The sequence below is a fragment of the Salmo salar genome, chromosome ssa05 (genome assembly GCF_905237065.1).
Source record: "Salmo salar chromosome ssa05, Ssal_v3.1, whole genome shotgun sequence".
Taxonomy (NCBI): Eukaryota; Metazoa; Chordata; class Actinopteri; order Salmoniformes; family Salmonidae; genus Salmo; species Salmo salar.
The window spans coordinates 17,883,433-17,910,971 of record NC_059446.1 but is presented as its reverse complement, the minus strand read 5'-3'; the positions used below and the strand labels follow the sequence as shown (position 1 = coordinate 17,910,971).

At 43.3% G+C, this 27,539-nt stretch overlaps 2 protein-coding genes across 8 annotated transcripts in view; one reads left to right on the top strand and one right to left on the bottom strand.

Moving 5' to 3' along the window:
• Positions 1–27,539, bottom strand: part of macrod1 (mono-ADP ribosylhydrolase 1) — a 114,391-nt gene that overhangs the window by 20,184 nt on the left and 66,668 nt on the right. For all 5 annotated transcript variants that reach the window (XM_014198901.2, XM_014198900.2, XM_045717676.1 and 2 more), the window contains 2 exon segments: positions 22,161–22,190; positions 1,970–2,086 (listed from right to left, as the gene is read on the bottom strand). In XM_014198901.2, coding sequence (XP_014054376.1) covers positions 1,970–2,086; positions 22,161–22,190 — 147 coding nt within the window.
• The window catches only part of LOC106604369 (leucine-rich repeat transmembrane protein FLRT1), a 29,343-nt gene continuing 28,217 nt past the window's right edge, over positions 26,414–27,539 (top strand). For 2 of the 3 annotated variants that reach the window (XM_014198928.2, XM_014198927.2), the window contains exon 1: positions 26,415–27,151. The gene's annotated coding sequence lies outside the window, so the exon portion shown is untranslated. Of the gene's footprint in view, positions 27,152–27,539 lie in introns of all 3 variants that reach the window. The other variant, XM_014198929.2, reaches the window with a different exon arrangement.

The following is a 27,539-nucleotide window of genomic DNA, read 5'->3' as shown; positions in this document are numbered from 1 at the left end:
AAAAGCTGGTATCCACCATGCTTTTAACACTCACACACACACACACACACACACACACACACACACACACACACACACACACACACACACACACACACACACACACACACACACACACACATCCAAATCCAAATCCAAACAAGGACAACCACAAGCAGAGAGACAAAGACACGCACGCACACACACACACACATCCAAACAAGGACAACCACAAGCAGAGAGACAAAGACACACACACACACATCCAAACAAGGACAACCACAAGCAGAGAGACAAAGACACGCACGCACACACACACACACATCCAAACAAGGACAACCACAAGCAGGGAGACAAAGACACGCACGCACACACACACACACACACACACACACACACACACACACACACACACACACACACACACACACACACACACACACACACACACACACACACCACACACACACCACACAAAATCCAAACAAGGACAACCACAAGCAGAGAGACAAACACACACACACACAAATAACGGAGGACATCACAGCTAAGTGAATACATTAAAGAGTGTATGAATCTCTAAACACAGTCAGACCAACCACATAATTACTGCATCCACACCAGGACACGGGAGTAAGGTTGGAGAGAGGGGGGGGGAGAGGGAGGGAGGGAGGGAGGGAGGGAGGGAGGGAGGGAGGGAGGGAGGAGAGAGAGGGAGGGAGGGAGGGAGGAGAGAGAGGGAGGGAAGAGAGAGGGGGGGAGGAGAGAGGGGGGAAGGAGGGAGGAGAGAGAGAGAGGGAGGGAGGGAGGGAGGGAGGGAGGGAGGGAGGGAGGGAGGGAGGGAGGGAGGGAGGGAGGGAGGGAGGGAGGGAGGAGAATGGAGGAGAGAAAGGGAGAACAAAGGAAGGAGGTAGTGAATGACGAAAGAGGGAGAGAAGGAGAGATGGAGGGTAGGGATGTATAATACCATATGCAGTGAAAATGTTATAATTCACTCTGTGTGATATAACCTGTATCAATTATCTATATAGCCTCCGTATAGCCTCCAATATTTTATAAGACCACCCTGTGTGATAGAGATGTATAGCTGGGATATCATCGCTGTGTGATAGAGATGTATAGCTGGGATATCATCGCTGTGTGATAGAGATGTATAGCTGGGATATCATCGCTGTGTGATAGAGATGTATAGCTGGGATATCATCGCTGTGTAATAGAGATGTATAGCTGGGATATCATCGCTGTGTAATAGAGATGTATAGCTGGGATATCATCGCTGTGTGATAGAGATGTATAGCTGGGATATCATCGCTGTGTAATAGAGATGTATAGCTGGGATATCATCGCTGTGTGATAGAGATGTATAGCTGGGATATCATCGCTGTGTGATAGAGATGTATAGCTGGGATATCATCGCTGTGTGATAGAGATGTATAGCTGGGATATCATCGCTGTGTAATAGAGATGTATAGCTGGGATATCATCGCTGTGTGATAGAGATGTATAGCTGGGATATCATCGCTGTGTGATAGAGATGTATAGCTGGGATATCATCGCTGTGTGATAGAGATGTATAGCTGGGATATCATCGCTGTGTGATAGAGATGTATAGCTGGGATATCATCGCTGTGTAATAGAGATGTATAGCTGGGATATCATCGCTGTGTGATAGAGATGTATAGCTGGGATATCATCGCTGTGTGATAGAGATGTATAACTGGGATATCATCGCTGTGTGATAGAGATGTATAGCTGGGATATCATCGCTGTGTGATAGAGATGTATAGCTGGGATATCATCGCTGTGTAATAGAGATGTATAGCTGGGATATCATCGCTGTGTGATAGAGATGTATAGCTGGGATATCATCGCTGTGTGATAGAGATGTATAGCTGGGATATCATCGCTGTGTGATAGAGATGTATAGCTGGGATATCATCGCTGTGTGATAGAGATGTATAGCTGGGATATCATCTCCTCATGGACTCACACTTGGCAGGCAGGCCGTAGCCCCCTGTAATCTTAGCCTCTCCCGTCTCACACCCTCGAAGCTCAGCACACTCGGACCTCAGGAGGGGGCCGGCCGTGCGGTGGATCGCACCATCCACTGAGGAGAGAGGGAAGAGAGGATGAATATTTGTACAGTTTGTATAAACTGTCAACAAAGAAAATGTAATGGAGGTGTGAAGTGAATTGACAATTGCCTGTGCATTGTTAATGTGAGAGGAAGGGTGAGAGATATCATTTACATGCATATAAACACACACACACACACACACACACACACACACACACACACACACACACACACACACACACACACACACACACACACACACACACACACACCAGCTCCCGCTGTGGAACCCTTCACTACTGATGAGCCATATCAGTTGATGTTATCTAAATCGAGGGAAACTATTATTTGATTTGGGAGACACTTTATGTCCTTCCCATGATCATTGAACTAACAATAATTAGTGCACAGCACCCCTCACTACAGCTCCAACAACTCTGCTCCGTACAGGACTGGGAGACAGGACTGGGAGACAGGACTGGGAGTGTGTTGGGATGGATCCTTCCTGGAACATCACTTATTATCGCCCTGCTCTGCCAGTGTCATACATGATCACCCTGCACAGCGTCATACATTATCGCCCTGCTCTGCCACTGTGTCATACATGATCACCCTGCACGGCGTCATACATTATCGCCCTGCTCTGCCACTGTGTCATACATGATCACCCTGCACGGTGTCATACATTATCGCCCTGCACGGCGTAATACATTATCGCCCTGTCATGCCACTGTGTCATACATTATCGCCCTGCCCTGCCACTGTGTCATACATTATCGCCCTGCCACTGTGTCATACATTATCGCCCTGCACTGCCACGGTGTCATACATTATCGCCCTGCACTGCCACGGTGTCATACATTATCGCCCTGCACTGCCACGGTGTCATACATTATCACCCTGCCCTGCCACTGTGTTATACATTATCACCCCGCACAGGGTCATACATTATCACCATGCACTGCCACGGTGTCATACATTATCGCCCTGCACTGCCACGGTGTCATACATTATCACCCTGCTCTGCCACTGTGTCATACATGATCACCCTGCACGGCGTCATACATTATCGCCCTGCACGGCGTAATACATTATCGCCCTGTCATGCCACTGTGTCATACATTATCGCCCTGCCCTGCCACTGTGTCATACATTATCGCCCTGCCACTGTGTCATACATTATCGCCCTGCACTGCCACGGTGTCATACATTATCGCCCTGCACTGCCACGGTGTCATACATTATCACCCTGCCCTGCCACTGTGTTATACATTATCACCCCGCACAGGGTCATACATTATCACCATGCACTGACACCGTGTCATACATTATCACCATTCACTGCCCCTGTGTCATACATTATCACCCTACACTGACACTGTGTCATACATTATCACCCTGCCACTGTGTCATACATTTTCACCCTGCACTGCCACTGTGTCATACATTATCACCCTGCACTACCGCTGTGTCATACATTATCGCCCTGCCCTGACACTGTGTTATACATTATCACCATGCACTGACACTGTGTCATACATTATCACCATGCACTGCCCCTGTGTCATACATTATCACCCTACACTGACACTGTGTCATACATTATCACCCTACACTGACACTGTGTCATACATTATCACCCTACACTGACACTGTGTCATACATAATCACCCTGCCACTGTGTCATACATTATCACCCTGCACTGCCGCTGTGTCATACATTATCACCCTGCACAGCCGCTGTGTCATACATTATCGCCCTACACTGCCACTGTGTCATACATTATTGCCTTGTGACTAAGGGTGGAAGGCAGGGTACGATGGCTGACTGACTGTCCCCTGGGGGGTAGAGAAGCAGCATTTAGTTACAGTGCTGCTGTGTGAATAGAACTGGAGGTGACGTGCACCAGACAGATAGTCACCCCCACCAACACACACTCTCACTCACTGAAATAGAGAACAAGTGTTATAACAAGACCAAGAGAGGAGAAAGGAGAGAGGGAGGGATGGAGGAGAGATGAGAGATGGAGGGAAAGAGCGATAGATGTATAAATAGTTTGATGGAAGAGACATAAGGATATAGTTAGAGAATAGGAGAGAGAAAAAGGAGAGAGATGGGAGAGGAAGAAGATCATAGCAAGGTCGTTTTAGTTCCTTATGTTTGACCTTCTATTTGACATACTTATGTGATGTGTGTGTGGTTTGTGTCTGTGGTGTGTGTGTGTGTGGTTTGTGTCTGTGGTGTGTGTGTGTGTGGTTTGTGTCTGTGGTGTGTGTGTGTGTGGTTTGTGTCTGTTGTGTGTGTGTGTGTGTGTGTGTCACAACCTCCAGTCTAAGGATTTGTGGGGGTGTATGAAATATGCGGTCTCTATGATCCTGGCTTATATACCAGACAGCTCCAAATACCTGCCACTGCTCACAAACCTGCATTTATCAGACTACAGAGAACACACATGACTGTTTCAACTCGCAGACTTACAAAGACCATGTGACCATACAAAGACCATGTGACCATACAAAGACCATGTGACCATACAAAGACGATGTGACCATACAAAGACCATGTGACCATACAAAGACCATGTGACCATACAAAGACCATGTGACCATACAAAGACCATGTGACCATACAAAGACCATGTGACCATACAAAAACAACACAAAGACAACATCTATCACAGCCATACAAAGACAATATCTATCACAGCCATACAAAGACAATATCTATCACAGCCATACAAAGACAACATCTATCACAGCCATACAAAGACAACATCTATCACAGCCATACAAAGACAATATCTATCACAGCCATACAAAGACAATATCTATCACAGCCATACAAAGACAACATCTATCACAGCCATACAAAGACAATATCTATCACAGCCATACAAAGACAACATCTATCACAGCCATACAAAGACAATATCTATCACAGCCATACAAAGACAATATCTATCACAGCCATACAAAGACAATATCTATCACAGCCATACAAAGACAATATCTATCACAGCCATACAAAGACAACATCTATCACAGCCATACAAAGACAATATCTATCACAGCTATACAAAGACAATATCTATCACAGCCATACAAAGACAATATCTATCACAGCCATACAAAGACAACATCTATCACAGCCATACAAAGACAACATCTATCACAGCCATACAAAGACAACATCTATCACAGCCATACAAAGACAACATCTATCACAGCCATACAAAGACAATATCTATCACAGCCATACAAAGACAATATCTATCACAGCCATACAAAGACAATATCTATCACAGCCATACAAAGACAATATCTATCACAGCCATACAAAGACAACATCTATCACAGCCATACAAAGACAATATCTATCACAGCCATACAAAGACAATATCTATCACAGCCATACAAAGACAACATCTATCACAGCCATACAAAGACAATATCTATCACAGCCATACAAAGACAATATCTATCACAGCCATACAAAGACAATATCTATCACAGCCATACAAAGACAATATCTATCACAGCCATACAAAGACAATATCTATCACAGCCATACAAAGACAATATCTATCACAGCCATACAAAGACAATATCTCTCAGCAGCTCTAGAATGACTGACTGAAGTCATTCAAAGTGACAAGTGGGAATACTAAGAAGTTCACTTAAGAGACAATGGATTCTGAATCTATAAATGTATAATTCAACCACTACCTCGTGAGAACACTGAAGGAAACATATTCATATCCTTCTCTATCCTTTTTTGTTCTTCTTGAGGAGAGGAAAAGAGGAAAGAGACATGAGAAATGAAAGAAGAGGAGAATGGTAGAGAGCATGACAGGAGAGATTTGAGGACAGAGATTAAAAAAAGAAAGTGATGAGAGAAATAAAGAAAACTCAAAGAGAGGGGCAGTCATTAAAGAGAGGGAGAAAGGAGAATAAAGAGAAGAAAAGATTGAAGAGAAAAGAGAGGAATGCGAGAAACAAGAAGAGGGTTGGAGAAGAATAGAGTTAAGGAGAAGAAACAACAGGTGATGAGAGGAAACAAGAGAGAGGAGGGGTGCAGGCGGAGCAGAATAGAGGAGGGGTGCAGGCGGAGCAGAATAGAGGAGGGGTGCAGGCGGAGCAGAATAGAGGAGGGGTGCAGGCGGAGCAGAAGAGAGGAGGGGTGCAGGCGGAGCAGAAGAGAGGAGGGGTGCAGGCAGAGCAGAAGAGAGGAGGAGGGGTGCAGGCGGAGCAGAAGAGAGGAGGAGGGGTGCAGGCGGAGCAGAAGAGAGGAGGAGGGGTGCAGGCGGAGCAGAAGAGAGGAGGAGAGGTGCAGGCGGAGCAGAAGAGAGAAGGAGGGGTGCAGGCGGAGCAGAAGAGAGGAGGGGTGCAGGCGGAGCAGAATAGAGGAGGGGTGCAGGCGGAGCAGTAGAGAGGAGGGGTGCAGGCGGAGCAGTAGATAGGAGGGGTGCAGGCGGAGCAGAAGAGAGGAGGGGTGCAGGCGGAGCAGAAGAGAGGAGGAGGGGTGCAGGCGGAGCAGAAGAGAGGAGGAGGGGTGCAGGCGGAGCAGAAGAGAGGAGGAGGGGTGCAGGCGGAGCAGAAGAGAGGAGGAGAGGTGCAGGCGGAGCAGAAGAGAGGAGGAGGGGTGCAGGCGGAGCAGAAGAGAGGAGGAGGGGTGCAGGTGGAGCAGAAGAGAGGAGGAGGGGTGCAGGCGGAGCAGAAGAGAGGAGGAGGGGTGCAGGCGGAGCAGAAGAGAGGAGGAGTGAGTGTTGGCTTCAGGGACCTGCCAGGACAGTGTTTCAGCCTTACTGTCATCTCCCTACAACCTCCCTTATCATTAAACACTGTCAGCTAGAGGAGATGGAGGTGATAATTGGCTCTATGCTTACCTGGCTGGGAGGCTGCTCTTCTCAGCAAAACACACGCAGAGACACACACACATGCGTGCATGCACACAAACACATAGATACACACATAAACCACTACACTCACAGACACACACGTAAAAACACACTCTTACTTGCTGTACATATGGAATACTAAGTCGCAGCAGATAACCTTGCCAGCTGACCGGTGATAGGTCCAGAGCCTGTCTGTTAAACTAATGGGGCGGAACTATTGCCTTTCATTTATTTCAGCCTGGTTGCCATGGCAATATTTAGGATGGTCTGGTGGTGGACACCGTACAGTCCGGCCAACACAAAGCTCAAAGACAACAACATCAGCAGTATAGTGTGTGTGTGTGTGTGTGTGTGTGTGTGTGTGTGTGTGTGGGGGGACAACCTGGGTTCAGAAACACGTGTATTTCATTTTTTTATATTTAAATACTTGTTTTCTGTGAATTTCAGTATTTGATATTTAAATACTTGTTATCTGTGTATTTGAGTATTTCTAATAATGTGGCCCCAATCAACTTCTTCTATTGAAAGTATTTTCAAATACTATTTTCAAATATCTGGGTTAAATGCATTTGAGTCAGTGTATTTGAGTATTTTCAAATAAATTCAAATATTCACCTACTTAGTAATATAGATATTTGACATAGTATTTGAACCCAGATCCTGTTGGGGGAAGTGATACATTTATCTTACGCTGACTGTATATGGATACTGTATATAGCAGTGGTCACCAACCTTTTCTGAGTCAAGATCACTTTCCTAGTCAAAATGCATTTGTTTTAAAACATGACTTAAAACATAAGCCTATGCAACATTAACCAATTAAAAACAGCTCTGTAGCAATGAGGTTTGTGCATTTGACTATAGGCCCAATACATTATCATTGCATATTGCTATGCTTGAATTGCCCTGCCAATGTTGTTCTTCTCAGACCATTTTCAAATTACATATATTTTTGTATATATATATATATATATATATACAAAAATAAATATATTTTTGTATATATATTTTTGTATATATATATATATATACACAAATGATCAATTACCAGTGTGATTATATATATATATAAAAATCACACTGGTAATTGATCATTTGTTGTGTCACTTGCATAATAATTGGCAAAAATATATTGTTGTTGTACTTTTACCCCTTTTTCGTAATATCCAATTGGTATTAGTCTTGTCCCATTGCTGCAACTCCACGACCGACTCGGGAAAGGCGAAGGTCGAGAACCATGCGTCCTCCGAAACACCACCCTGCCAAGCTGCACTGCTTCTTGACGCACTGCTCGTTTAACCCAGAAGCCAGACACACCAATGTGTCGGAGAAAACACCGTCCAGCTGGTGACCATAGTCAGCTTGCAGGCGCCCAGGCCACCACAAGGAGTCGCTAGAACGTGATGGGAGAAGGAAATCCCGTCCGGCCAAACCTTCCCGTAACCTGGACCAGCGTCCCTCCTCTCTACCTCCCTCCCTCCGCTGAGAAAAGGGGACACTCAAGTTGCACTGCATTATTTCTGCCTCATGCACCAATTCATGTTGTTACTCCTATGACCAGAGAAAGTGGAATATTCCTTGATATTAAAAAAGCCACAAGCCGCTAATAATACCAACGCTAGCTTATCGAAACACTTTGCTGTACTCCTTCAATTCAGCTGCAGTGCTGGTTGTAGCGTGGGTGGAAGTAGGGAGAACCCACATTTCATGGCTTAAAGTGTTGACAGTACTGAATAACAACTGAAACATGAAGTCAGTCATAAAAACAGCAGCTCTTTGCTGTATCCGTTGACAGTCTCTCTCGTCATGGTTTTAAACGTTTTGAAATATCACAGTATCAACTTTGCAGTGCGTTGGAGGTTTCTTTTTACAGTCTGTGACTCGTGGAAACTGTGCAGACACAGTGATCTGAGCTATCTGATTGGCCAGCGATAGGCACTCTTGACTAGGCCTGCCGGGTAGGCGGAGTCTACCTTCAGACACATGAAATGGTTCAAAATGGGAACACTTCCTTCCTGGTGCTATGAGACACATGAAATGGTTCAAAATGGGAACACTTCCTTCCTGGTGCTATGAGACACATGAAATGGTTCAAAATGGGAACACTTCCTTCCTGGTGCTATGAGACACATGAAATGGTTCAAAATGGGAACACTTCCTTCCTGGTGCTATGGATGCTAGATCAAGGGCACCAACAGCACCAATAAATACAAAAAATAGGAAGGCTCTATCGTTGTTTTGTTTTTTACAGAAATGTTTGATGATCGACTAGGAATGCCTTGGATATGGACCGGTTGGTGACCACTGGTATATAGAGTACTGACTGGCATTGACAAGAACAACACTTATTTTTAACTCATCTTGTTTTCTTAAGAGACTTTAGCAGATCTGTGAATTGACTCTAAGTGAAGACTGCATTATTATGTATGTGTAGGTGTTTTGACATGGAGCTCATTCTATTCTGTTCCCCAGCAGCCCACAGAGCACACACACATCACAGTACATCTCATCTCTGCTACCCACTCTGCCTGCCTGCCTCCTGTTAGCCACACTGACACGCAGTTGAACAGTTGAAACACACTGGCCTATTGTCAATGTGATGTATGCAGGACAAAGCGTTTCCCTTCTCTCTTCAAATCCTAATCTATCAACTTCATCACCCACTGAGCTCCTGCTCACTGCCTTTATGTCCCTACCTCACTGTCTTTCAAACGTTTCCCCTTGTTTATCTCGGTCTCCCCCTCTCTTTAAAGGTCTGACCAGTCTGTACCTGCCTAATTAGCATCTACCTTTACTCTGCCATAAAGAACAGAGGAGCGAGAGGGGGGTAGAGAAAGAGGGAGAGGAACGAGGGGAGACAGAAGAAAAAGACAGAAAGTGAGATTGCCAGTGATAGAGAAGATGGGAGAAAAAGCATATCCACTGTTGATCTAGAGTTGATACACGGTGAGAGGAGAGCGATACACGGTGAGAGGAGAGCTTATTGAACCAGATATCTAGAGCTGATACACGGTGAGAGGAGAGCTTATTGAACCAGATATCTAGAGTTGATACACGGTGAGAGGAGAGCGATACACGGTGAGAGGAGAGCTTATTGAACCAGATATCTAGAGTTGATACACGGTGAGAGGAGAGCTTATTGAACCAGATATCTAGAGCTGATACACGGTGAGAGGAGAGCGATACCGGTGAGAGGAGCTTATTGAACCAGATATCTAGAGCTGATACACGGTGAGAGGAGAGCTTATTGAACCAGATATCTAGAGCTGATACACGGTGAGAGGAGAGCGTATTGAACCAGATATCTAGAGCTGATACACGGTGAGAGGAGAGCTTATTGAACCAGATATCTAGAGCTGATACACGGTGAGAAGAGAGCTTATTGAACCAGATATCTAGAGCTGATACACGGTGAGAGGAGAGCTTATTGAACCAGATATCTAGAGCTGATACATGGTGAGAGGAGAGCGATACACGGTGAGAGGAGAGCGTATTGAACCAGATATCTAGAGTTGATACACGGTGAGAGGAGAGCTTATTGAACCAGATATCTAGAGCTGATACACGGTGAGAGGAGAGCGATACACGGTGAGAGGAGAGCGTATTGAACCAGATATCTAGAGTTGATACACCGTGAGAGGAGAGCGATACACGGTGAGAGGAGAGCTTATTGAACCAGATATCTAGAGTTGATACACGGTGAGAGGAGAGCGATACACGGTGAGAGGAGAGCTTATTGAACCAGATATCTAGAGCTGATACACGGTGAGAGGAGAGCTTATTGAACCAGATATCTAGAGTTGATACACGGTGAGAGGAGAGCGATACACGGTGAGAGGAGAGCTTATTGAACCAGATATCTAGAGTTGATACACGGTGAGAGGAGAGCTTATTGAACCAGATATCTAGAGTTGATACACGGTGAGAGGAGAGCGATACACGGTGAGAGGAGAGCTTATTGAACCAGATATCTAGAGTTGATACACGGTGAGAGGAGAGCTTATTGAACCAGATATCTAGAGCTGATACACGGTGAGAGGAGAGCGTATTGAACCAGATATCTAGAGCTGATACACGATGAGAGGAGAGCTTATTGAACCAGATATCTAGAGTTGATACACGGTGAGAGGAGAGCGATACACGGTGAGAGGAGAGCTTATTGAACCAGATATCTAGAGTTGATACACGGTGAGAGGAGAGCTTATTGAACCAGATATCTAGAGTTGATACACGGTGAGAGGAGAGCGATACACGGTGAGAGGAGAGCTTATTGAACCAGATATCTAGAGTTGATACACGGTGAGAGGAGAGCTTATTGAACCAGATATCTAGAGCTGATACACGGTGAGAGGAGAGCGTATTGAACCAGATATCTAGAGCTGATACACGATGAGAGGAGAGCTTATTGAACCAGATATCTAGAGCTGATACACGGTGAGAGGAGAGCTTATTGAACCAGATATCTAGAGCTGATACACGGTGAGAGGAGAGCTTATTGAACCAGATATCTAGAGCTGATACACGGTGAGAGGAGAGCGATACACGGTGAGAGGAGAGCGTATTGAACCAGATATCTAGAGTTGATACACGGTGAGAGGAGAGCTTATTGAACCAGATATCTAGAGCTGATACACGGTGAGAGGAGAGCGATACACGGTGAGAGGAGAGCGTATTGAACCAGATATCTAGAGTTGATACACGGTGAGAGGAGAGCTTATTGAACCAGATATCTAGAGCTGATACACGGTGAGAGGAGAGCTTATTGAACCAGATATCTAGAGCTGATACACGGTGAGAGGAGAGCTTATTGAACCAGATATCTAGAGCTGATACACGGTGAGAGGAGAGCGTATTGAACCAGATATCTAGAGCTGATACACGGTGAGAGGAGAGCTTATTGAACCAGATATCTAGAGCTGATACACGGTGAGAGGAGAGCTTATTGAACCAGATATCTAGAGCTGATACACGGTGAGAGGAGAGCTTATTGAACCAGATATCTAGAGTTGATACACGGTGAGAGGAGAGCGTATTGAACCAGATATCTAGAGCTGATACACGGTGAGAGGAGAGCTTATTGAACCAGATATCTAGAGTTGATACACGGTGAGAGGAGAGCTTATTGAACCAGATATCTAGAGCTGATACACGGTGAGAGGAGAGCTTATTGAACCAGATATCTAGAGCTGATACACGGTGAGAGGAGAGCGATACACGGTGAGAGGAGAGCGTATTGAACCAGATATCTAGAGTTGATACACGGTGAGAGGAGAGCGATACACGGTGAGAGGAGAGCGTATTGAACCAGATATCTAGAGCTGATACACGGTGAGAGGAGAGCTTATTGAACCAGATATCTAGAGCTGATACACGGTGAGAGGAGAGCGATACACGGTGAGAGGAGAGCGTATTGAACCAGATATCTAGAGTTGATACACGGTGAGAGGAGAGCTTATTGAACCAGATATCTAGAGCTGATACACGGTGAGAGGAGAGCTTATTGAACCAGATATCTAGAGTTGATACACGGTGAGAGGAGAGCTTATTGAACCAGATATCTAGAGCTGATACACGGTGAGAGGAGAGCGTATTGAACCAGATATCTAGAGCTGATACACGGTGAGAGGAGAGCGTATTGAACCAGATATCTAGAGCTGATACACGGTGAGAGGAGAGCGATACACGGTGAGAGGAGAGCGTATTGAACCAGATATCTAGAGTTGATACACGGTGAGAGGAGAGCTTATTGAACCAGATATCTAGAGCTGATACACGGTGAGAGGAGAGCATATTGAACCAGATATCTAGAGCTGATACACGGTGAGAGGAGAGCGTATTGAACCAGATATCTAGAGCTGATACACGGTGAGAGGAGAGAGCATTGAACCAGATATCTAGAGCTGATACACGGTGAGAGGAGAGCTTATTGAACCAGATATCTAGAGCTGATACACGGTGAGAGGAGAGCGTATTGAACCAGATATCTAGAGCTGATACACGGTGAGAGGAGAGCTTATTGAACCAGATGTCTAGAGTTGATACACGGTGAGAGGAGAGCTTATTGAACCAGATATCTAGAGCTGATACACGGTGAGAGGAGAGCTTATTGAACCAGATATCTAGAGCTGATACACGGTGAGAGGAGAGCGTATTGAACCAGATATCTAGAGTTGATACACGGTGAGAGGAGAGCTTATTGAACCAGATATCTAGAGCTGATACACGGTGAGAGGAGAGCTTATTGAACCAGATATCTAGAGCTGATACACGGTGAGAGGAGAGCTTATTGAACCAGATATCTAGAGCTGATACACGGTGAGAGGAGAGCTTATTGAACCAGATATCTAGAGTTGATACACGGTGAGAGGAGAGCGTATTGAACCAGATATCTAGAGCTGATACACGGTGAGAGGAGAGCTTATTGAACCAGATATCTAGAGCTGATACACGGTGAGAGGAGAGCGATACACGGTGAGAGGAGAGCTTATTGAACCAGATATCTAGAGTTGATACACGGTGAGAGGAGAGCTTATTGAACCAGATATCTAGAGCTGATACACGGTGAGAGGAGAGCTTATTGAACCAGATATCTAGAGTTGAAACACAGTGAGAGGAGAGCTTATTGAACCAGATATCTAGAGTTGATACACGGTGAGAGGAGAGCTTATTGAACCAGATATCTAGAGTTGATACACGGTGAGAGGAGAGCTTATTGAACCAGATATCTAGAGTTGAAACACGGTGAGAGGAGAGCTTATTGAACCAGATATCTAGAGTGGTATAATCCTCCTTAGAGAGAAGCTGAGTACGGAACCAGATATCTGGTGGTATAATCCTCCTTAGAGAGAAGCTGAGTACGGAACAAGATACACTACATGGTGTCTAATTCCAAAATCATGTTTATTAATATGGAGTTGGTCCCCACTTTGCTGCTATAACAGCCTCCACTCTTCTGGGAAGGCTTTCCACTAGATGTTGGAACATTGCTGTGGGGACATTCTTCCATTCAGCCACAAGAGCATTAGTGAGGTCGGGCGCTGATGTTGGGTGATTAGGCCTGGCTCGCATTCCAATTCATCCCAAAGGTGTTCAATGGGGTTGAGGTCAGGGCTCTGTGTAAGCCAGTCAAGTTCTTCCACACCGATTTCAACAAAGCATTTCTGTATGGACCTCGCGTTGTGCACCAGGGAATTGTCATACTGAAACAGGAAAAGGCCTTCCACATGCAGTTTGGAACTCGATAGCGAGTGTTGCAACTGAGGACAGACGATTTTTACTCACTTCAGCACAGTGGGATCCCGTTCTGTAAGCTTGTGTGGCCTACCACTTTGTGGCTGAGCCGTTGTTGCTCCTAGACGTTTTCACTTCACAATAACAGCACTTACTGTTGACCGGGGCTGCTCTAGCAGGGCAGAAATGTGGCGAACTGGCTTGTTGGAAAGGTGACATTCTATGAGGGTACCACATTGAAAGTCACTGAGCTCTTCAGTACGGGCCATTCTACTGCCAGTGTTTGTCTATGGAGAATGCATGGCTGTCGTGTCTGGACAATCATTAAATGTTTACACGGTTATTTTATCAAATCAATTCTCTATGTGCAGTTATTATTACGTGATTAAACTAATCATGTAAACTGTAATTAACTTGGAAGTCGGGGCACCATGGGAAAATGTTTTCATATCTCATCGGTAATAGTCTTGTATTAATGTATTATCATTACCTCATCAGTACTCATTATTGAACATCGCAAACCCTTGGATATCTGCACGAACCCGAGCCTAATTCATGAATCAGCGATATACAAATTGGCTTAATTATTTATTTACTAACTAACTAATCACAGAAATACATAACAAACAAACAGTAGATAAAGTTGAAGTCAAAAGTTTACATACACTTAGTTTGGAGTCATTAAAAAAAAGTTTCAACCACTCCACAAATTTCTTGTTAACAAACTATAGTTTTGGCAAGTCGGTTAGGACATCTACTTTGTGCATGAAAAGTAATTTTTCCAACAATTGTTTACAGACAGATTATTTCACTTATAATTCACTGTAACACAATTCTAGTGGGTCAGAAGTTTAAGTTGACTGTGCCTTTAAACAGCTTGGAAAATTCCAGAAAATGATGTCATGGCTTTAGAAGCTTCTGATAGGCTAATTGACATAATTTGAGTCAATTGGAGGTGTACCTGTGGATGTATTTCAAGGCCTACCTTCAAACTTAGTGCTTCTTTGCTTGACATCATGGAAAAATCAAAAGAAATCAGCCAAGACCTCAGAAAAATAATTGTAGACCTCCACAAGTCTGGTTCATCCTTGGGAGCAATTTCCAAATGCCTGAAGGTGCAAAAAAATAAGGTACAAAAGGTACAAACAATAGTACGCAAGTATGAACACCATGGGACCACGCAGCCATCATACCGCTCAGGAAGGAGACGCGTTCTGTCTCCTAGAGATGAACGTACTTTGGTGCGAAAAGTGCAAATCAATCCCAGAACAACAGCAAAGGAGCGTGTGAAGATGCTGGAGGAAACAGGTACAAAAGTATCTATATCCACAGTAAAACGAGTCCTATATCGACATAACCTGAAAGGCCACTCAGCAAGGAAGAAGCCACTGCTCCAAAACCGCCATAAAAAAGCCAGACTACAGTTTGCAACTGCACATGGGGACAAAGATCATACTTTTTGGAGAAATGTCCTCTGGTCTGATGAAACAAAAATAGAACTGTTGCCATGATGACCATCGTTATGTTTGGAGGAAAAAGGGGGAGGCTTGCAAGCCGAAGAACACCATCCCAACCGTGAAGCACGGGGTGGCAGCATCATGTTGTGGGGGTGCTTTGCTGCAGGAGAGACTGGTGCACTAATGCATCTTAAAGTTGGTTGCCGAGCGCCATGTAAAATCCACAGAAGAAAAAGGCTGAACGAGGAGAGATTACTAGAAACTAACTAGGTTTCCCCTTTCATCTGTGGATTAATTGTCGGAGTTGAGAACAGACAATTGTGTGTCACTCAAAATTGGTCAAAATTCTACAAAGATTTAAAAAAATTATAAAAAATAAAAAAAGGACCTTGTACATTTCAGGTAAAATAACAACCCAATGTTTATATCCCAGGACAAATTAGCTAGCAACAGCAAGCTAGCTAGCTAAAATGGCCATAATTGTTTCATGTGTTTCGACCTGTCCCCAAGTTAATGTAGTTGGTTCAGAGTTAATTTTGATATTTCAACCTGCGTGTCCTGATCGTGTCTGGACAAAATCAACAAGCGCTGACGCACGCGTGCGTGCCCAGTCTAGTTAGTATGACAGCAACCAGTGTGGCTGAAATAGCAGAATCCACTAATTTGAAGGGGTGTCCACATACTTTTAGTATATCTACCATGTAGTATATCTGGTGGTAGAATTCTCCTTAGAGATTGTCAGTTCTACATAGATCTTGGCTTTGCTTCTGAATATGACATCTTCATTTATTTATTTGTTTATTCAGCAGCCAGGGACCATGCATAACATACTCTTAGTATTGCACAAAATAAGTTACACTGGCTAAATATAGCTAATTCCCATTTGTGGTCCACCACTACTATTTCCCTCCAAACAGGCAGGAAGTAGTGCCGTGCGTAGCAACCTGAGACACTGCCATGGAGACGCAGCGACAGGAAGAGACTGCCTGGGATAGACCAAACACAGCTAGGCCTTCTGGGTGAATAACACACACGCAAACACAGTTTGGCACGCACTCACACACACGGTCACACTCACATGGTCACACCCTCAGCTGTGGGGGGGGGGGTCTGAGTGACTGGCCACTAGTAGTACAGATTTATCACTGGTATCGATTACCTCCACAGTCTCTCAACACCACACACACGCCGCAAAGCACTGACTTAACAACAGACTGAGAAATTACTGTTTATATACACAGCACCCCATAGTAATAAATGATAAACAGTGCATTCAGAAAGGATTCAGGACGCTTCACTTTTAACACATTTTGTTACGTTAATGACAAAGCAAAAACAGTTTTTTTTTATGTTTGCAAATGTATAAATAACAAAAATATTCAGACCCTTCGCTATCGGACTCGAAATTGAGCTCCGGTACATCCTGTTTCCAAATATCATCCTTGAGATGTTTCTACAACTTGGTTGGAGTCCAACTGTGGTAAATTCAATTGATTAGACATGATTTAGAAAGGCACACACCTGTCTATATAAAGGTCCCACAGTTGACAGTCGGAGTAGAAACCAAGCTATGAGGTCGAAAGAATTGTCCGTAGAGCTCCGAGACAGGATTATGTCGAGGCACAGATCTGGGGAAGGGTACCAAAACATTTATGCAGCATTGAAGGTCCCCAAGAACACAGTGGCCTACATCATTCTTAAATGGAAGAAGTTTGGAACCACCAAGACTCTTCCTAGAGCTGGCTGCCCGGCCAAACTGAGCAATCGGGGGAGAAGGGTCTTGGTCATGGAGTTGACCAAAAACCTGATGGTCACTCTGACAAAGATCCAGAGTTCCTCTGTGAAGATGGGAGAACCTTCCAGAGGGACAACCATCTCTGCAGCACTCCACCAATCAGGCCTTTATGTTAAAGGGGCCAGATGGAAGCCACTCCTCATTAAAAAGGCACATGACAGCCCACTTGGAGTTTGCCAAAAGGCACCTAAAGGACTCTCAGACCGTGAGAAACAAGATTCTCTGTTCTGATGAAACCAAGATTGAACTCTTTGGCCTGAATGTCAAGCATCACATCTGGAGGAAATCTGTTACCATTACTACGGCGAAGCATGCTTGGAAAATTCCAGAAAATGATGTCACGACTTTAGAAGCTTATGATAGGCTAATTGACATAATTTGAGTCAATTGGAGGTGTACCTGTGGATGTATTTCAAGGCCTACCTTCAAACTTAGTGCCTCTTTGCTTGACATCATGGGAAAATCAAAAGAAATCAGCCAAGACCTCAGAAATAAAATTGTAGACCTCCACAAGTCTAGTTCATCCTTGGGGGCAATTTCCAAACGCCTGAAGGTACCATGTTCATCTGTACAAACAATAGTACACAAGTATAAACACCATGGGACCACGCAGCCGTCATACCGCTCAGGAAGGAGACGCGTTCTGTCTCCTAGAGATGAACATACTTTGGTGCGAAAAGTGCAAATCAATCTCAGAACAACAGCAAAGGACCTTGTGAAGATGCTGGAGGAAACAGGTACAAAAGTATCTATATCCACAGTAAAACGAGTCCTATATCGACATAACCTGAAAGTCTGCTCAGCAAGGAAGAAGCCACTGCTCCAAAACCGCCATAGAAAAAGCCAGACTACAGTTTGCAACTGCACATGGGGACAAAGATCATACTTTTTGGAGAAATGTCCTCTGGTCTGATGAAACAAAAATAGAACTGTTTGGCCATAATGACCATTGTTATGTTTGGAGGAAAAAGGGAGAGGGTTGCAAGCCGAAGAACACCATCCCAACCGTGAAGCACAGGGGTGGCAGCATCATGTTGTGGGGGTGCTTGCTGCAGGAGGGACTGGTGCACTTCACAAAATAGATGGCATCATGAGGTTGGAAAATTATGTGGAAATATTGAAGCAACATCTCAAGACATCAGTCAGGAAGTTAAAGCTTGGTCGCAAATGGGTCTTCCAAATGGACAATGACCCCAAGCATACTTCCAAAGTTGTGGCAAAATGGCTTAAGGACAACAAAGTCAAGGTATTGGAGTGGCCATCACAAAGCCCTGACCTCAATCCCATAGAAAATTTGTGGGCAGAACTGAAAAAGTGTGTGCGAGCAAGGAGGCCTACAAACCTGACTCAGTTACACCAGCTCTGCCAGGAGGAATGGGCCAAAATTCACCCAACTTCTTGTGGGAAGCTTGTGGAAGTCTAACCGAAACGTTTGCCCCAAGTTAAACAATTTAAAGGCAATGCTACCAAATACTAATTGAGTGTATGTAAACTTCTGACCCACTGGGAATGTGATGAAAGAAATAAAAGCTGAAATAAATCAATCATTCTCTCTACCATCATTCTGACATTTCACATTCTTAAAATTTTTTGGTGATCCTAACTGACGTAAAACATGGAATTTTTACTTGGAATTGTGAAAAACGGAGTTTAAATGTATTTGGCTAAGGTGTATGTAAACTTCTGACTTCAACTGTATATGGCTGCCAAATATTTGATGAAGAACCAAAAACTACAACAGTTAGTTGAATTAGTCTAAATATATGACCATTAGCACATGGTTTGGCAGGCTCTCAGATATGAATCTTAATATAGCCTATAGATAGAATTAAATACATGAGGGACATTGAATCACCCCAACATTAAAGTAAACCACTTTTGCAGCTTCAAAATGACTAACAAATGATTTTCATAATGAGTGACATAAGGTAATGCAGTAACACTTGACATCCAGTTCTTATACATGTGTAGTAACTTAGTGATTATTACAATAGCAACATTATTGTTACATAGGACGTTGGTTTATAGTTGCATAATAATGGAGTTATTACATAAGTGGAATAAGGAAACAGTCACTATTCCTTGTGTACAGTAGCTACAAAAACTCAGCGCATTGCTATGCAATTAAAATGCAATTATCAAAGAATTATGTAACATGCTAACAAAATGTTCCAAAAGTAACTACAATTATATTGCACAGGAACAAGAACAGTTTAATGTTAAGTGTTACTGAGAATGCTAACAGTAACAAAATATGTCTATTAAGTGTAGAAAGGAAATTAAATATCCCAAAACTTGAATCAACTACAGCCAAGGTAGGTGGAAAATCATGTTAGTTTGTATTCTGAGTAAACTATCCCTTTAAAGATGTTATAGTGTGTGTTTGAAACAAGAATACTTCCCCTCAGATGGACAAAGAGGTTCAGAGTTGTTTCTGCTAAGCATCCAACTTGCTATTTGCAATGTTCGCAAATGGCTTAGAATTTCTCTGCAGTATTTTCGGGTACAATTAAATGAATTGCAGCTTTCAACCTTTTCATTGGCATGTTGAAAGAGTCATACGGTTGTTGAGAGTCAAAACGTATTTATACTTATCTGTACAACATAATATTGGTTAATTGGTTTGATTATGTACAGGGAGGGAAAAAAGTATTTGATCCCCTGCTGATTTTGTACGTTTTCCCACTGACAAAGAAATGATCAGTCTATCATTTTAATGGTAGGTTTATTTGAACAGTGAGACAGAATAACAACAAAAAAATCCAGAAAAAAACGCATGTCAAAAATGTTATAAATTGATTTGCATTTTAATGAGGGAAATAAGTATTTGACCCCTCTGCAAAACATGACTTAGTACTTGGTGGCAAAACCCTTGTTGGCAATCACAGAGGTCAGACGTTTCTTGTAGTTGGCCACCAGGTTTGCACACATCTCAGGACGGATTTTGTCCCACTCCTCTTTGCAGATCTTCTCAAAAACATTAAGGTTTCGAGGCTGACGTTTGGCAACTCGAACCTTCAGCTCCCTCCACAGATTTTCTATGGGATTAAGGTCTGGAGACTGGCTAGGCCACTCCAGGACCTTAATGTGCTTCTTCTTGAGCCACTCCTTTGTTGCCTTGGCCGTGTGTTTTGGGTCATTGTCATGCTGGAATACCCATCCACGACCCATTTTCAATGCCCTGGCTGAGGGAAGGAGGTTCTCACCCAAGATTTGACGGTACATGGCCCTGTCCATCGTCCCTTTGATGCGGTGAAGTTGTCCTGTCCCCTTAGCAGAAAAACACCCCCAAAGCATAATGTTTCCACCTCCATGTTTGACGGTGGAGATGGTGTACTTGGGGTCATAGGCAGCATTCCTCCTCCTCCAAACACGGCGAGTTGAATTGATGCCAAAGAGCTCCATTTTGGTCTCATCTGACCACAACACTTCACCCAGTTGTCCTCTGAATCATTCAGATGTTCATTGGCAAACTTCAGACGGGCATGTATATGTGCTTTCTTGAGCAGGGGGACCTTGCGGGGGCTGCAGGATTTCAGTCCTTCATGGCGTAGTGTATTACCAATTGTTTTCTTGGTGACTATGGTCCCAGCTGCCTTGAGATCATTGACAAGATCCTCCCGTGTAGTTCTGGGCTGATTCCTCACTGTTCTCATGATCATTGCAACTCCACGAGGTGAGATCTTGCATGGAGCCCCAGGCAGAGGGAGATTGACAGTTCTTTTGTGTTTCTTCCATTTGCGAATAATCGCACCAACTGTTGTCACCTTCCCACCAAGCTGCTTGGCGATAGTCTTGTAGCCCATTCCAGCCTTGTGTAGGTCTACAATCTTGTCCCTGACATCCTTGGAGAGCTCTTTGGTCTTGGCCATGGTGGAGAGTTTGGAATCTGATTGATTGCTTCTGTGGACAGGTGTCTTTTATACAGGTAACAAACTGAGATTAGGAGCACTCCCTTTAAGAGTGTGCTCCTAATCTCAGCTCGTTACCTGTATAATAGACACCTGGGAGCCAGAAATCTTTCTGATTGAGAGGGGGTCAAATACTTATTTCCCTCATTAAAATTTTTGACATGCGTTTTTCTGGATTTTTTTGTTGTTATTCTGTCTCTCACTGTTCAAATAAACCTACCATTAAAATTATAGACTGATCATTTCTTTGTCAGTGGGCAAACGTACAAAATCAGCAGGGGATAAAATACTTTTTCCCCTCACTGTACACCTGGGGCAATGGACATTCAGAATGGACATTTACAGAATGTTCAGATAGAAATGTATTGTGTAGATCAAATATGACTGTCATATAGACTGGAATAGTATAGAAGATTGTTTATGCTCTATTCATTCTATTGTTATCATCAACATGCAGTTCCAGATACAGCCCTGCCATTAGTTGAAGGCAGCCAATCCAATCGTTTCTGAAAAGTAGTCACTTCCTGAGATCTGTATTGAAATATTTTTGGAAAGTAGTTGCTTTCTCAGATCTGTATTCAAATCGTTTTAGAAAGTTGTCATTTTTTGGGATCTGTTTTTGGGATTTGACTACAAATAGTTGTAGTCACTTCCAAAGTAAGTAAACTCCAATTTCTATTTTACTTTCGATGAAGCATAGTTAAAACTATAGTTATCCCAGGTCTAACACACACACACACAGCGGTCTGTATTCTTTCTCTCCAGGAACAAGGGAACAGAAATAAAAGAGTAAAGAGCAACAGAAGGACTCACCTCCTCCTCCCCCCAACAGGGTCTTGTTGGCTGAAAGATAAAACAGAGAAGAGAAACATCATGAGAAAACATTCTTTATAATGCAAATATACCTTCTGGTTGGCAGGATTGTATAGCCCACCAAGGTCTTATTCCTACCTTCCTGGAAATAAACAGCGGTATGGCTGAGCCATATATATATATATATAGACATAGATATATAGCTCTGGGATTGGTCCATTTTGTCATCAGCGCTGCCTCTGACTTATGACCTTTGACCTCAGGGATGTCACAAGCTCCATCATCAGCCTTCATCACCCAATTGATTTGAAGGCGGGCTGGAATAAAATGCAGTTATTTCGGTTCCTGCCCTGCCACCAGGAGTCATGATCCAATACAGAGCAACTTTTAACCTGACAGGCTGGTCGATATGAGGACACCAAAGCACCACACTAGCTAGCCAGATGCAGCACTGTACACTGGTTCAGTGGGTAACTCTTCTGGACAGCTAACCATTCACACAGGGAAATACAGAGGAGAGGAGAGAGAAAAAGAGAGAGAGGTAGATTTTAGACATTGATATTTGTGACAGACAGCATCCTGCCTATCAAGGAGCCTCTATTCATAAGGTCTCAGAGAGGAGAGGAGTGAGAGGAGAGGAGCGGCCGAGAGGAGAAAAGAGGAGCAAGAGGAGAGGAGCGAGAGGCGGCAGCAGAATGGCAACATCTGTCTGTCCCTCTGGAAGACAAAAGCATTAAAAACAGAGCCCAGGGCATGCACAGCCAAAACATGTCCATGTGCATGCACAACCACACACACACACACACATATATCTCACACATGGGCACACACACACACACACACACACACACACACACACACACACACACACAGACGTGGCCCGACTAGATTGGATGTTGGTGTAACCATGGAAACTCCAAAGCCCAAAGGTTTGTTACTAAAACCTAGTTAATTAGAGAGAGAGAGAGAGAGAGAGAGAGAGAGAGAGAGAGAGGGTAGAAAGAGCGAGAAAGAGGTATAGAGAGGTGGAAAGAGCGAGAAAGCGGGATAGAGAGGGGTGGAGAGAGCGAGAGAGAGAGAGAGAGATGGGTGGAAAGAGCGCGAGAGGGAGAGAGAGATAGAGAGGGGTGGAGAGAGAGATGGTGTCAGAAAGAGGTAAAATAAGTACTTAGCCTGTGGAGGTGCCTCTCCCACTTCTGTCAGTTAAAGGATGAACGTGTGAGGAGAGAGAGAAGAAAGTGAGACAGGAGGATGGGCAGAGAGATAAAGAGAGATAGTGTGTGAGGGTGAGAGACTGGGGAGACAGACAGAGGGGTGTACCGCTGTTACCCCAGGGAGAGAGGTTTAACATCTGTTTAAACCCCTATGTATCCTTCACCCCAGAGAAAGAGGTGTGAGTGAGTGAGTGAGTGAGTGAGTGAGTGAGTGAGTGAGTGAGTGAAAGAGAGAAACTGTGAATATAAATCCTAATATACTGTATATCGCTGTAAATTAGACTTTTTCCAAGTGTTGTACAGATGTAGGATCTTAATTTGAGCCAGTTTGCTACCGAAGAAAAATAATCCTGCAAATCAAATCAAATTTTGTTGGTCACATACACATGGTTAGCAGATGTTATTGCGAGTGTCGTGAAATGCTTGTGCTTCAACAGTGCAGCAATATCTAACAAGTAATCTAACAATTCCACAACAACTACCTAATACACACAAATCTAAGTAATGGAATAAGAATATATACATGAATGATGAACAATGGCCGAGCGGCATAGGCAAAGTGCAATAGATGGTATAAAATACAACATATACATATGCGATGAATAATGCAAGATATGTAAACATTATTAAAGTGACTAGTGATCCATTTATTAAAGTGGCCAATGATTTCAAGTCTGTATGTAGGCAGCAGCCTCTCTGTGTTAGTGATGGCTGTTTAACAGTCTGATGGCCTTGAGATAGAAGCAGCAAGAGGGGAATAGGAAATGTGAATTATTATGAGGATTATATTCATGGACATTTTTGAAGGGGTTGATACATTTTTCGTAAGGGTAAATCATGTCTGAAATTTCAAATGGCATGTTACAAACTTCAGAAGCCTTTTTAAACCTCAAATACACTGTAAGTTTTAAATATCCTGCATTGCACAAAATGTCTCCTGCAACAGGGTGACCAAATTAAGATCCTACATCTGTAAATTATGATAAACTCGATACATGTTACAGTTAAAGCTAGAATCCTTAGTTGCTACATCAATTTATGGACTTATAAATGATATGTACCCATTGATTCTTGAAGAATGTAACTTATAAATGCCTCATGAGCTTAGTTCAACTGTAATACCCCATCAGAACCACAAAAATAACCTTGTTTTACTCCAATGTTTGTAAATAAACACTATATAGACTTAAACTATGATTGTGATATCATGGATGGCCAGTCCTTGCATCTATAGCTGTCTATGAATTTGAGAGTGGTTACATTTCTCCAGGCCCATCCTCAGGTTTTCACCGCAACAGAGGCAGGGTGATCGCTTTGTTATTGTTCAATTAAGGATTCCAGATTAAAAGAAAGTATCTGCTGATAAGTAGTACTGTTTATTTTTTTTAGATGGAGGTGACACTGGCGGCACTGAGAATGAGAGAGAGAGAGAGAGAGAGAGAGAGAGAGAGAGAAGGAGCAGCACTACATTTCTGTGAACATAAACTAAAAAGATGGAGCGTAGCCTACCTTCTCCTGGAAAGGGAAGTCATTAAATTATGACTGGACAGACACACACAGAGAAACACACAGAGAAACACCCAGACACAGACAGAGAGAGAGAAAGGGCACGGAATGGAGGGGAATAGGTGATGTGTACCAGACTTTGCTTTCAGCACTGAAAGGATGGACAGAGCAAGGGTGAAAATATATCAATTGAAAGAAAAGATGGAAAGAAAATCTTTCTGTGACTGACAATGAGAGAGTGAGAATCAGTGGAGGCTGCTGAGGGGAGGACGGCTCAAAATAATGGCTGGGATGGAGTTAATGGAATGGCATCAAACCATGTTTGATGTATTTAATACTGCTCCAGCCATTACCACGAACCCATTCTCCCCAATTAAGGTGCCAGTGTGTTAGGGCTGTTTGTGTGTGTGTGTGTGTGTGTGTGTGTGTGTGTGTGTGTGTGTGTGTGTGTGTGTGTGGTGGAGAAGCTGTGTGTTTTTCTACTGTTGTGGTGTATTTAGGGACGCTCAGAATATACTGTAAGACTGAATCCTGTCTTGGTTTCATAACTGAACAGTGATGCTGAGGAGGATTATTCTTATGATGTTGCTGCTGATAAAAACAACAGATCTGTACAATGTAAACAAAAGATACATTGCTCTATAATCCATCAGCTCATCTCCTCCCTCTCCTCTCTTTTATTCCGCGAGCAACATGTTTGTATGTTGTTCTCTCTGCCCTTTCACCTCTCGTTGATTGGATTTTGTACATTTTATTGTACTTTCCTTGGACAAAAACAGGAGAATCGTAATTAGAGACTGCTCTACAGTGTCCTAATAACAACCTTCTGACTCTGTGAACATATACAGCTGAAAAGTCACAGGCCTGTTGTAGCCCCAAGAACCACTTATCTAGTAGAATAAACCAAGGCTCTCTCTCTTTTCAGGGAAATACTAAAGCATATTTTTCTGACAAAAGGGTTTGAGTTATTTCATGCACAGTGTAATTTATGCACAAAGCCAGAGGTGTAAGGTATTTAAGTAAAAAATACTTTAAAGTACTACTTAAGTAGTTTTTTTTGGTATCTGTACTTTACTATTTTTATTTTTTTACATCACTACATTCCTAAAGGAAATGATGTACTTTTTACTCCATACATTTTCCCTGACACCCAAAAGTACTTGTTACATTTTGAATGCTTAGCAGGACAGGAAATTGTCTAATTCATGCACTTATCAAGAGAACATCCCTGGTCATCCCTACTGCCTCTGATCTAGTGGACTCACTAAACACAAATAGTTCGTTTGTAAATGATGTCTGAGTGTTGCGGTCTGCCCCTGGCTATCTGTAAATGATGTCTGAGTGTTGCGGTCTGCCCCTGGCTATCTGTAAATTAAAACGAAAACAATTGTGCCCTCTGGTTTGCTTTATATAAGGAATGTAAAATGATTTATACTTTTGACACTTAAGTATATTTAAAACCAAATACTTTTACTAAAGTAGGATTTTACTGGATGACTTTCACTTTCATTTTCTATTATGGTATCTTTACTTTCACTCAAGTATGAAAATGTAGTACTTTTTCCACCACTGCACAACGCAAACGGATGTGGGTCAAACTGAATGATTAACTGAATTTAAAAGGACAATATAAAAACAGTTGGTTGTGTTGCCCATGGTGGACTTGAAATACTTTCTGGTTTTCATGGCAAGGCAAGTCTGCTGAACTCGGTAACAGAGCTGAACAGACAGAAGACCGTGAGATTCAGGCGCGCAGGGATCACAGCACCCGCTCTTGGTAACACCTGGCGCCCTTTACGAAACGGATTAAGAAAGAGACAATGACATTATATAGCCTGTAGATCCATAAGGCTGTATGGAAAGGTTAGTTAAAATGCGTAACCACAGACGCACTAAAGCAAATGTTTTAACAGATGTGACACCTAGTTAAACATTAGTTCAGGGTGAAGTTATAGGCTACAGTGCACTTCTATTATAAGGCACAGACACCGAGCTCTCAAACAAAGCGACGCAGGGAGCTAGGGAAACGGAGCGCAACGCTTATTTAATAGGTTAGTGACTCTTTCCCTCACACACACACACACAGAGAGCGACACACTGGGATGGAGATGTAACAGCCGTGCGAAGACGGTTTCCACAGCGATTAAGCATTTTGGAGGCAGTTTTTAACCGCTGTACATAGAAGAGAGAGAGACCGAAAGCGATCGACTCGACAAGCCTGCCCGGAGATCGGCGAAGGAAGACTAGAATAAAAAAAGGACTGAAAAAAAGGTAGTATCATTCTATATGCTAAAGTACATTAAAACAGCTTCAAATTAGATTTGAAATGGTTCATTTTAGGATAGATGATATCTGAATACAACAGGTTTATAAGAGGGGGGATAGGACAGAAAGGGCACTCTTACACGCTTAGTATTTGTGTCGTGCATATTGTTTCCTATTGTTTGGATAAACAATTAAGCCCGTGTGTGTGTGTGTCACTCTGAATGTGTGTGTGTGTATACTACTCAGGCCAAGCACAAAGGACTACAGGTCGGCATACGATTTAAAGTTTTTTTGTGTGTGTGTTTTCACACAAACACACACTTAGTTGTTTACACAAATGCAACCTATTGTGCAGCACAGCATCTCAAGCACAATAGCAAACAAAATATGACAT